This window comes from Eumetopias jubatus, unplaced genomic scaffold (assembly GCF_037043125.1).
Source record: "Eumetopias jubatus isolate StellerSeaLion01/CBP00866 unplaced genomic scaffold, mEumJub1_p1.0 scaffold_12, whole genome shotgun sequence".
NCBI classification, from domain to species: Eukaryota; Metazoa; Chordata; class Mammalia; order Carnivora; family Otariidae; genus Eumetopias; species Eumetopias jubatus.
Window position 1 is genome coordinate 48,981,202 of NW_028274818.1, and position 12,815 is coordinate 48,994,016.

At 34.8% G+C, this 12,815-nt stretch overlaps 1 protein-coding gene across 7 annotated transcripts in view; it reads right to left on the minus strand.

Annotated features, from left to right (window-relative positions):
- The window catches only part of RASAL2 (RAS protein activator like 2), a 349,893-nt gene that overhangs the window by 223,379 nt on the left and 113,699 nt on the right, over window positions 1–12,815 (minus strand). For 3 of the 7 annotated variants that reach the window (XM_028092074.2, XM_028092073.2, XM_088016939.1), the window contains exon 1: window positions 9,458–10,363. The exons of the other annotated variants lie outside the window; for them this stretch is intronic. In XM_028092074.2, coding sequence (XP_027947875.1) covers window positions 9,458–10,055 — 598 coding nt within the window. In that variant the 5' untranslated portion in view covers window positions 10,056–10,363. Of the gene's footprint in view, window positions 1–9,457; window positions 10,364–12,815 lie in introns of those variants that run through there. 7 annotated transcript variants of the gene reach the window in all.

The following is a 12,815-nucleotide window of genomic DNA, read 5'->3' on the forward strand; positions in this document are numbered from 1 at the left end:
GACTTTTATTAATCCAAACCTATTTCAAATGACATGTTGTCAGAGACTGTGTTATTTTTTACATATCCGCCTCCTCACCATGTTGTAAACTACTAGAACATGGATGATGGGCTACATTCATTCTGTATCACCCTTGGTTGCTGGTGATGAAGGAAAAAAAGGGGGAGTCAACACTGAAGATCCAGATCCAGTTACATTAAGAAATTTTCGCTCTAAGGTAAATGCCAGAGACAACTAGTGTTTGGTATAAATCACACCATAAAGTTTCAGCCAGTGAAATAAATTATTAATCACAATATTTAAAACTAAAACTGAATCCTTTGTTTTGTTATTATTGTTGTTTGCTTCTTGTTTCTTAAGACTTTACTAGTAAACCAAGGAACAACTCATTTTTAAAGGACTGAGGAGTAAAAAATTGACCCAGTTGCAACATACATCAAAAAATACTTCTTGGATGACAAGGCAAGTTTTAGAATGGTTAATTGAGAATTCTACTCGTTTTTAGCCTAGGCCCTAACATTAGAATCTCTAATTTTGGAAACTGAGATTAATAGCAAAATCTAACACTGAGGGACAGGTACAAGTTTATGGCATCATACCCCTAAGTGAACCAACAGATTACCTATGAAGAAATAAATTCTATCCTAGGTTAGAGGTGGCTCAGCACTCAAGATTAGGGATAGTCTAAAAAAACTACTCTATGGTTGATGTCACCATTAACTACCATTGACCACACTGGACTGGATCCTTTGCCTAATATCTCAACAAAGAATGTCTTCTGATTATCTCAGGGCTTGGTAATGAAAGGCTCAACAACTCAAATTTCCAGGAATTTAGCATGAAAAAAGATACTGGCAGCCAGAAATTGGGTTAACAGCTAAATAATCTTTTTTTTAGGAAATGGACTAGGATATTTCAGATAAATAAATAAATTGGCTAAGAAATTTTATTACTTAGGATACTGGGCTCTCTCTTATACATTTATTTCTCAACGACTTGGTGAATATAAGTTAAATACTTTGTTTTAGCCAAAAAAGTCAAGCTAGCCAGTTATTTGTTAAGGAAAGTCTTTGCACATAAAGCACATACTTTTTTCATTTTATTTGTCAAATTGCTCAGAAATTGCAAAACCACACGGAAAGAGTGAAATCTGATCATTTAAGCATGAGACAAAAAGAACAAGAAAATTTTACTTTCAAGAATAGCTTCATTGGAACCTTTGGTACAAATTCAATAAGGGAAATAAATAAAAGTAAGTTTTTTTTATCAATTATACCTAATAATTAGCTTGAATTTTTATATTAGTTGGATTTACTTAAGTATGAGGCAAAAATAATTACTCATTTTGTTAACATTGGAGGTACTTAGCACATATTAATGAACCAGAAATCCAGGTGAAAATAATTTTAAAAACATAAAGTACCAAAATGAAAAACAAGCAGAAAAAGTTATCAATAATAATGACTGCAAAAATTTAAATCATTTCAAAGTAAAATTGCTAAATAATAAAAGCACCATGAATGAATTCACTAGAGATAATTCTTCCCCCCTAGGCGCTGGGCTTGGCACTTAACGTGGAAACTGAACTCACTACCCTGTGATCAACACCTGAGCTGAGATCAAGAGCCAGATGTTCAACTGACTGAACCACCCAGGCGCCCCCACTAGAGATAATTTCTACAGCGTTATTTACATTCTAATATTTAGAAGAGGATTACATTTTATTCAAGGGGCTAAAAAAGCAATACACAGTTCTGATCTCATAATCACTTGATAATAAGATCCAAAAAACATTACTGTGTAATCTGAGAGGTAGGAACATAGTTACAGGTGACTTACCAAAACAAAACTAAACAAAAAATGATCTTAGCAAAAAGTGCTAGCATACCTCAGCAAAAAACACCTTAAAATAATTGTCCACCGTAGGTTATCCCAGACATTTCAATGTTAGTTAAGTAACAGGAAAAAGAATGATAAGAACAATACGTCTCAATAGATACCTATTTAATACAACTCAGTAGTCAACTTCGATTGATACTCTAAAATATCAAATATAGGGGCATCTGGGGTGGCTCAGATGGTTAAGCATCTGCCTTCAGCTCAGGTCACGATCTCAGGGTCCTGGGATCGAGCCCCGCATCGAGCTCCCTGCTCGGCAGGGAACCTGCTTCTCCCTCTCCCTCTGCTGCTCCCCCTGCTTGTGCTCTCTCGCTCCATCAAATAAATGAATAAAATCTTTAAAATAAATAAATAAATAATCAAATATAAAATTTCTTAATGTGAGAAGCATATTTAAATCTAGAGTCAAAATCCTATTTTTTGTAATACTGGTTATTAACTCTAAGGATTTAAATAATAATAGGTGTTACCAGTGGTACATTGCTAAAAATTTAACAGCTACCACTTTTGAAACACTACCACCCACAACCATTACCATCTTTTGATTTGCAACATTTCTGAGGTATTTGAGGTATCTCAAATAACCACCATGGTTAATTTGAAGGTATCAGTGCAACGTCATTACATGGCAATTGAGGATAGATACACATTAATAGACTGGCTTCTGCAAGCTGGCTCCAATACATCACTGAGCATTATTAACTTCCACTGAGCTCTTACTACTTGACAAGCACTGTGCTATAGACTATACATAGCCCATTTCATTTAATCCCCACAATAACCTACAAAGCATATATTACTTCATCTTACAAATGAGGAAACTGAGCCTCTGAGAGATAAAGTAATTTGCCCAAGATCACATTACTAATGAGTGACAGAGCCAGAATTTAAAAATATTTTTAATCATTTTAATTATCATTCTTCACTCCGACCCATTGTTATTAATGGGTCTGATTTTTAAATGAACTAACTCATCCACTTGCCTACTTATTTGTAGTACTACAGTAAATATCAATATTTTTTGATAAGAAAAATGAGATCATGACCTGAACCAATATTTTTTATTGATATTTATTGTAGTACTATTACTGATGACGTACAGAGTTCAGAAACAGGTCTTCATGTCTCCAAAGACTGATTTTCTATCCCCTTAAACATTATGCTTCTAAAATAAGGGATGCTGATTTTAAATATCAGATAAATAATCAGTAATAAAATACAGCTCAGTACAAAAATCTACATACTTCATTATCATCTTTAAAATTAACTGTAAAGTATGCAATAAAAACAGAGCTCAATCACAAGTATAAAATATGTGATGGTTTTTTCTTTTATTAAAAACATTTTCAAAATCCTGATGGAAAAATTAAAGAAGTCATGAACAAATAGAAGTGTACATACACACACACAGCTCTTGGGTGGGACGTCCACATATTGTAAAAAACATTGCAATGGTTCTTCTACTGACTAAGCAGTTAGTAAGTAAGAAGCTAAAATAAAGTACTCCCAGAATTTGAGAACATATTTAGAAAATATCACTTAGACAAAACTGGTTATATTAAGAAATGATTTATAGGGGTGCCTGACTGGCTCGGTCGGTAGAGTATGCAACTCTTGGTCTCGTGGTTGTGAGTTCGAGTCCCACATTGGGTGTAGAGATTACTTAAAAAATAAAATCTTAAAAAAAGAAATGATTGGGGCACCTGGTGGCTCAGTCCCATCTGACTTGATTTCAGCTGGAGTCATGATCTCCAGGTTATGAGATCAAGCCCCATCTCGGGCTCTGTGCTCTACGGGGAATCTGCTTGAGATTTTTCTCTCTCCCTCCCCACCTGCTCTTTTGCTCTCTGTCTCAAATAAATAAATAAATCGAAGAAAGAAAGAAAAGAAAAGAAAAAAAAGGAAAGAAAAGAAAAGAAAGAAAGAAAGAAAGGAAAGGAAAAGAAGAAAGAAAGAAAGAAAGAAAGAAAGAAAGAAAGAAAGAAAGAAAGAAAGAAAGAAAGAAAGAAAGAAAGAAAGAAAAAGAAAAAAGGTTTATAAATGTACAATTAAGATTGAAACATTTCTTAAATCTACTCCAAGAAGACTCCAGGATGTATCCTCATGAACAGATGGCTTTATTTTTATTTTAAAGCTACTATTTAAAAAAAAAAAATTATTTATTTATTTGAGAAAGAGAGAGGATGAACGGGGGAGGAGCAGAGGGAAAGGGACAAGTAGACTTCCTGCTGAGCCAGGGCTCAAAATCAGGACCCTGAAATCATGATCTGAGCCAAAGTCAGATGCTTAACCCACTGAGCCACCCAGGTGCCCCTAAAGCTACTATTAATTGGGCTCCCACTGTAAGTTCAGCAAAGCACTTGACACATATTATCTCATTTAATATTTGTTACAACTTCATAGCATCTATATTACAGCTCTATTGTCTTTTATTAAATTTTAATTTTTATTCCAGTATAGTTAACATGCAGTGTTATATTAGTTTCAGCTGTAAAATAAAGTGATTCAACAGTTCTACACATTATCCAGTGCTCATCATGATTAAGTGTACTCTTTAATCCCCATCACCTATTTCACCCATTCCCACCCCCCACCCCCCCTTTGGTAATCACCAGTTTGTTCTCTATAATGAAAAGTCTGTTTCAGGGAGCCTGGGTGGCTCAGTCATTAAGCATCTGCGTTCGGCTCGGGTCATGATCCCAGAGTCCTGGGATTGAGCCCTGCATCGGGCTCCCCGCTCTGTGGGAAACCTGCTTTTCTCGCTCTCCCACTCCCCCTGCTTGTGTTCCCTCTCTTGCTGTGTCTCTGTCAAATAAATAAATAAAATCTTTTAAAAAAAAAAAGTCTGTTTCTTGGTTTATCTCTCTCTCCTTTTTTCCCCCCTTTCCTCATTTGTTTTGTTTCTTAAATTCCACATGAGTGAAATCATATGGTATTTGTCTTTTTCTGATTGAATTATTCTCCCTAGCTCCATCCATGTTGCTACACACGGCAAGATTTCATTCTCTTTATGGCTCAGTAATATTCCATTGTATATATACACCACTTTTTCTTTATCCATTCATCTATTGGTGGACACTTGGGGATAGCTCTATTTTTTTTTTATAAAGACAACAGAATTAGGTAACTTATATCTCCTTCACAGCTAAAAAGAGGAAGAGCCAGAATTTAACCTCAGATCTAACTCCAACATAAGGACAAAGCAGTATATTACATAACTCTCATTGACCTGTTTGGTACCTGAAAATAAAATTAGAAATTTTACTTAATTAAAAATTAAAATCCTTATTTTTTACTATGGATTATGACCTGTATTAATGGTCTTCCTTATATTTTTCTCTGAAAAAATTTATACAATGATTTTTTACTTTTATAATTGGAGGAAAGTTTATTTGATTTTGCAGGGGGAAAAAAAAACCTTACTGCTTACAGAAATAGAAAAATCTGTGAAACGAGAAACTCCATGAAACATTTTTAAACACAGACACTCAGAATATTTTAAACATATGCTGAAGTCATGTAGAAAAGAATAATTTGGTACATATTAATATACAATATGCAAATATTAATACTGCAAATATAAATAGCTAATATTAATAGCTAATTAATAGCAAATATTAACAGCTAACATCCTAGCAAGGTGTTACACTAAATAGCTGAAATGCAGCAATTTTTTTGAAGATTTTATTTATTTATTTTTCAGAGAGAGCACACGCACCCAAACAGGGGGAGTGGCAGGCAGAGGGAGAAGCAGGCTCCCTGCTGAGCAAGGAGCCCGATGCAGGACTCGATCCCAGGACCCTGGGATCATGACCTGAGCCAAAGGCAGACGCTTAACCGACTCAGTCACCCAGGCATCCCTGAAATGCAGTGATTCTTATGAGAAATGGCAGAAAGTAACATATTTCTCTGTATTTTGCAAACATCTCTTTTAATTTATAATGAAGAGTAAATAGAAGGTCCAATTATAGAGATCTGAGGCACTATATAAGTTCTTATACTAATTAATCCTCACCACTATTTATTAGATGTACATCTTAGAAACTTACAATACTTTTATTTTTTCTAATTTGGTTAATGATTTCCTAGAATAAACGAGGAAGCTGCTAGTTACTTAATAAAATAATGTGCTATATTCCCAGCACTAAGAACAGTGTCTTAGGAACTCAATAAACAATTGCTGAATTAATGTATAGGGTCTTTTCCAATAGGATTTTTTAATGAAAAATTTGTTTAAAAATTGAATGAGCATATTAAAAGAAAATTATCTAGAAAAAAATAGTCTTCTAATTCCCAAGTTAGGGGTATTTAAAAACATAATTAACACTGGGGAGAGAATATTCTTATTACTATGGCATTATAAATAATATCAGTTTAACCATACATACACTGTAATCAGAAAGAGAGAACTACATGGGGTATATTTAATTTCCTTTTCTACTTTTTTTTTTAAGCTTTCATTCCTATATCTACCTACTGACAGAGGAAGAAAAACAATTTAGGAATGAAACTGTCTCCTAGTAACTTAGAGTTTACATGCCATGCATGTTTACAATTACATGATTTTTTTCTAAGTTTCACATAGCTAGTAAGTGGCAACTAGTAGGCCCTATGATATTCTGTTGATTTGATATGCTGTGATGGGCTTATAGTTACTCCTCTCTTACTGGGTGTTTCAATTTACTTCCACTATTGCAAACATGTTGACTCATGCTTAGACATGGGCCCAAAGCAGATGGAATTACTTTTAGCTATAAAAAGTAAAGTTGTATTTTTTATATTGTATCATTTGACCTACATATTATCTGACCTACATCAGCTAAAGGAATATATATTGCACAACTGGGGGGTTGAACATGGAATAGTAGTGAAGACTTTGAGCCTCTCTCTCTTAAAGTGGTTAGGGACCCTGAGCATGATATATTTCACTGCTTTAAGCATGAGGGTAATTATGGTCAGCTAGGGCACAAGAAGCTTATTTATGATCAGAACATACACATGCTCAGAACAAGTGTGGGTACACAGAATTTAAGACTAGAACATTGCAATTTACTTACATTTGTTAATTTTAACATTCAACAATCAGGTATCCTCTCTCTCTTTCCCATTAAAAAAAAACTCTATCAATGTAAGTTCATTTTCTTAACAGAAACAGGACCTAATATATATCGAACAAATGCTATGTGCCAAACACTGTTTTACATGCTTTAAATACAAACGACATTACTTAATGCCTCTTGCATCTTGCAGTTCATATTGAGGAAGAAAAGTAACAAACACTAGTGGGCTTCAAATTAAGAAATATACTGATTTTCTTAACACAGTCTTAAAGACATCTATGGTTTAATATTCCATACCTTGCTACAATACTATAATAGCAACCCTGATGACAACACTTTTTATTCACATGGCATCTGTGAATAGATGTTATGTAAACTATAATGTACATAGCATTTTCAAATTTCATCTATCACTTGTGAGGAAGGAATTACTATTCCACAAAGTGTAAAGACAGATTCAGAGATGAAACTTCACAGATGATAACTGGCATAGGTGGAAGTAGAATTCAGGTCTCTTGGGCCACTCTTGTGGGGAATGAGAAATGCAGGAAGGTTAACACCTGCAGAAGGTTAGAAAAGCATGAACATGGACTCTCTGCTGGGTGGGAGCTACTGCTCACTGAGAAAAGGAGATCTCCAGACAAGAATGAGCTCCAATCTTTGTATTAAATAGCATATTTCAGTTTTAAGAGCTTGAATCTTCACTGGTGAAGCGCTTACGGGATATCACAGTGTTTGTTTAATAAAAATTATTGATCTGACTGGAAAGAATACTGTGTACTGTTCTTTAATTATTGGACTTGAAATCCCTTCTAATAGCACCTTAAACAGTTTATGCTTCTACATGTATAATTACTCTAAAATTATAAGCGATGAAGAATATTAGGAAATATATTAGGAATATAATACAGAGTATTTTGTATCTCCTTAAATAAACCATAAATGTATAAAAAGTAGGGACAGAGTCTTTGAGCACATCACACATACTAGGCAGACAACAGCTTGGCAAATTTACTAGAAACTGAAAGTTAACTACAAAAGCCCAAAATCTTTATCAACACAAATATTTAAAAAAACCCTAAACCCCCCCAAACCGTAATAGCTTTCTTTCATCAAATGCACACATATTAACTATTGAGAGGCACTGATCCTAAGAATTTATTTCAAACTCTTAATTTCCTTTAACACTCCTTTACATCATCCTGTCATCACCTGACAAGGAAGCACACATACTGGCATCCAAGAAAATCCAACAACCTAGTTTTCCAAAAATTTCAACAGAATGTTAATACAGGCACATCAAAAATATTTTACTCTTGGTAATTATTTATAAGCCAAGGGTAAGAAGAAAATTTTAATAGTATCATTAAAATTTACTGAGCAAAAGAAAATCTAGGGAGGACAAGGTTTCGGAGGAATATTGAATTACTGGCACACATATATTTGGAAAACTCTTTTCAGTGATATGTCACCCTTTTGCATTCTCCATCTTCATTTTAAAAGAAACTAAACTGTACTCCAAAAACAAAATTCTTCAACAACTCCCATAATTTTCTAAAGAGTTTAAACTTTCGTGATGTGGTCAACCTTACAGTAAAGATAAACTAAACTATTCTAATAGCAAGAGCTTGTCCAAAAATGACCTCAACTGGATGGAGATACTATCAGAGTTTCAGTGCTGAGGTTTCCAAAAACAACAAACAAACAAACATGGGTTGTAACACATAACTGAAATAGTTCAGCAGATAAGGTCAATCATTTCCAAGGCAATCACATAAAACTTTTAAGAGTTCTTTTTTTGGATTTAACAATGCTACGATTAATAAAAAACATTTTTAAATTTAAACAAGTCCTAAATGAGGTTTTAAAAGCAATTGATGATTCTTTTGTCTGAAATGAATCAAACACAAGCTTCTATATTGTCACCTGAACAAATTCAAGATTTGCATCTCTTGCTTCCATATTCAAATTATGGATTTTTATGACATAAGCAAATCAAATTCCAACCAATTAAAAGCTATCAATACAATTCTGCTCTAAATAGTTCTAGTATTTGTTAGTTTTTATGAAAAGATAATAATAGAAATTGTTTAATTCTCAACTTTCGCATGAGGAAATTATTTGATTATTTCTCCTCTAAATCTCATTTAACTTGCAAAAGCATATCAATGGAGATAAATCAGGGTTAAAAAACAAAGCAAAACAAACAAAACCCTTTTCACACAGGCTCCAAAGTAGAATTCAAGAGTATAACATATAAAAAAAAAATTCTTTAATTTAACCAAATCTATTCTTTACTATTATTTACTATCATTCATTGAAAGAGGACTTCTGGAGTAGTATTTATCACTTGTTAAAAATTATACAAATTAAATAAATTTGTCTTATACTGAACAAATACAATGGGTTATCTTATTATAAAACACAAATAATTAAAATTCCAATAGTAATTAAAATTGAGCCATCCCTTTTTTCTCCCCTTATTCATCACAATATACCTTCTCTTACTGGCTCATTGGTTGATTCTCCTTTTAGACTCAGCATCCTGGAGAAGCCATTGGAAAGAGTAGAGAAAATGCCACGGATGAAATATCCCTGCTGCTCAGACTCCTCTGGCCTCCCTGAAGTCGGCCACGGTCTAACAAATCTGATATTGCAGCGGGGTTCTGGCTCTGAAATAGATCTGGTGAATGGAACCCGAAGTGACTGAGTGTTGACCAGGTTCAGCTTCTCTGTTGATGTTCCAAGGACCTCGTTAGCAGAGGAAGAAGCATTATTGCCAACCATCTTTGGCATGACCTTTTGTTGCGGTTCATCCAAGTCTTTCTTATTAGTCTCCAACCTCTCCCTTTTGCCCCCTTTCCACCTAAAGCTGGGATGTCTTTGCCACCGATAAGCACCCAGTGGTTTTCCTAGATTGGAAACAGCATGTTCATTTTTCTTCCTCTTGCTTTTCACTGGACCACGCCATGGATAGCTCTTTAAGCTTGTTCCTATCTCTGCATTTGCATAAGCAGGTTCTGACAAAGATCTTCCATAGCTTGGAGGACAAAGTGATGTCTGTCTTTTAAAGATGCTCATCTTCCACGACTCCATTTTTTAACAACTTCTCTAAAACTTTAAGTTTCCTCTACTCTGCAGTATTTGCAGTCGAACCACACTTGTCCGTGCAGTCCAAAATATTCAACTGCTTAAGCAGCTTTCTTTGTGTGGCTTTGAACCACAGCAGATGTTGCTGCTTAAGAGCTGGTGTCATGTTATTACCCCATTTTCCCAGATCTCCGAAATTTCAGCAGCACCCAAAAATCTCTTGCCTGAAGCAAATAATCTTCAGAGTGTAGCAAAAGTAAAGATTTCCAGAAGATCATCTCGCTTCCTGCTGTAGGCTACAGTTCTGTACTAAGTTTTCAGGAAATGATTTTAAAGAAAATGAGAAGTGAAATAAAAGCGACAAAAAACCCACAAACACCTTTATGGACCAATAGCAGTTAAGTGTTCACCATGCAAATGATAGTGGGTTAAAAACAGATTGTGAAAGTACTCAAGCTGACATCCACACTTGCCTAAAAGCCTGCCCTTTAAGTGACAACTCTTCAGAGTAGTTTCTAAAGTCTATATTTCAGAAATTTAATTTCAAGAAAATCACTGCTATTTTTAACCACAACTTCTCTCAAAATTAATACTGTTTTTCAATCAATAGGTAAAGTCATATACTGTTTTGTTCAAGTAGGCACTACAAGAAGGAGGAAAAATGAGCAAAGGAATGCCAAAATTTAAAGCCATTTTAAAAATAAAATATACTAGGGAGAATTTTAAAAGCATAAATGGACAAAAAAGAGAACAGGGACAGAGGATATTTGCTATGAACTACAGCAAAGGAAAAGCAAAGTCTTGTGGGAACTGGACCACAGGAACATACATATTTAGATGACTTCTAGAAGGGGAAAGTTTGCTTTGTAAATCTGGTTGGGATAAGCTGTCTGGAAATATATTCCCTAACTGTTTAAACAAAGAAATTCCTTTACTCTTCTTTGTGCTTACAACTTTAAAAAAAGAGCTGACTATTCAAAATTTTGTTAAAGCAAGTACCTTATAGGGAACCAAGATCATGAATGCCAAGTTTTTGGCTGGTTAATTTTTTTTTCAAATGTCTGCTCATAAACTCCTGAAAACAGGGGTTTCAAATGGAAAAAGTACTCAACCTCATTAGTAATTAGAGAAATGCAAATTAAAGCTATAATGAGATATCACTCACATCCAATAGCATGGCTAACATTTAAAGGGCTAAGAACACAGGTATTGGTGAGGATGTGGAGCAACCAGAAAACTCCTAACTGGTTAATAGGAACATAAAGTGGTTCAATTACTCTGAGACAAATTTGACATTTTCTTTACAAAGACAGACCTACATCTACCCTATCACCCTGAAGTTCCACTCATAGGCATTTATTCAAGAGAAATGAAAATATATATACTTGTACTTCAATGTTCACAGCTGCTTTATTTAGAACAGCCACAAACTGGAAACAACCCAAATGCCCATGACAGTAGAATGGATAAACAAACTGTGGTATTTTCATACAATGATGTACTACTCAGCCAGAAAAAGAATGAACTATTAACAACAACAAGAAAAATGTAGATGAATATCCCAGATATTATGACACAAAACGGAACTGGACACAGAAGAGTATATGCTGTATGATTCCATTTCTATAGAGTTTTAAAACAGGATAAACTAATCTATAATGGAAAAAAAAAAGTCAAAAAAGCAGTTGTCAGTGGTGGAGGACACTATTAACAGGAAAGGGGCACCAGGAAGCTTTCTGGGGTGATGAAAACTTTCTAAGTCCTGATAGAGATAGGAATGTGGGTTTATGTAATTATAAAAACCCACCCAAGTATTCGCTTAAGATTTATGTATTTTGGGGGGCACCTCGGTGGCTCAGTTGGTTAAGCATCTGACTCTTGATTTTGGCTCAGGTCATGATCTCAGGGTTGTGAGATGGAGCCCACATCGGGGCTCCATGCTCAGCATGGAGTCCGCTAGAGATTCTCTCCTTCCCTCTGCATCTGCCCCTCCTCCCGCTTGTGCATGTGCATGTTCTGTCCCCCCACCAAATAAATTATTTTTAAAAAAACATTTATGCATTTTTCCATAAATTTTACCTTAAAAATTATAAGCAATACTGAACTTTTAGTTAGTAGGTTTGCTTAGCCAGTGTTACAGGTTATCAATTCTGAAACCACTGTGCATTTTAGGCTTGAGGAAAGGAGTAAACACATCGAAAAGAATAAATGGTTGGGGGTGCATGGGTGGCTCAGCTGCTTAAGCGACTGCCTTCGGCTCAGGTCATGATCCTGGAGTCCCCGGATCGAGTCCCGCATCGGGCTCCCTGCTCAGCAGGGAGTCTGCTTTTCCCTCTGACCCTTCCCCCCATTCTCTTTCTCTCAAATAAATAAACCTTTAAAAAAAAAAAGAATGGATGGATGAATAAATGAATGAATACATACATATATACTAATACTAGAACTAACACCTATGTGCCTCCTGATATGTTGAACTGTGAAGGATACATACTTGTGTCTTATTCTGCAAAACCTAGATCTAATCTAATCACAAGAAATATCAGATAACCTCAAATTAAAGATCTACAAAACTGTCCTTTCTTCAAAAATGTCAAGGTCAAGAAAATCAAAGAAAAGCTATGAAACTGTTTCTAATTCAAAGGAGACTGAAAAGAGACTATTAAAAGCAATGCATGATTTTGGATTAGATCCTGAACTGGGAAAAAAAATAGCTATAGAGGACACTATTGGGACAACTGACAAAACTAGAACATGGATTATGGATTA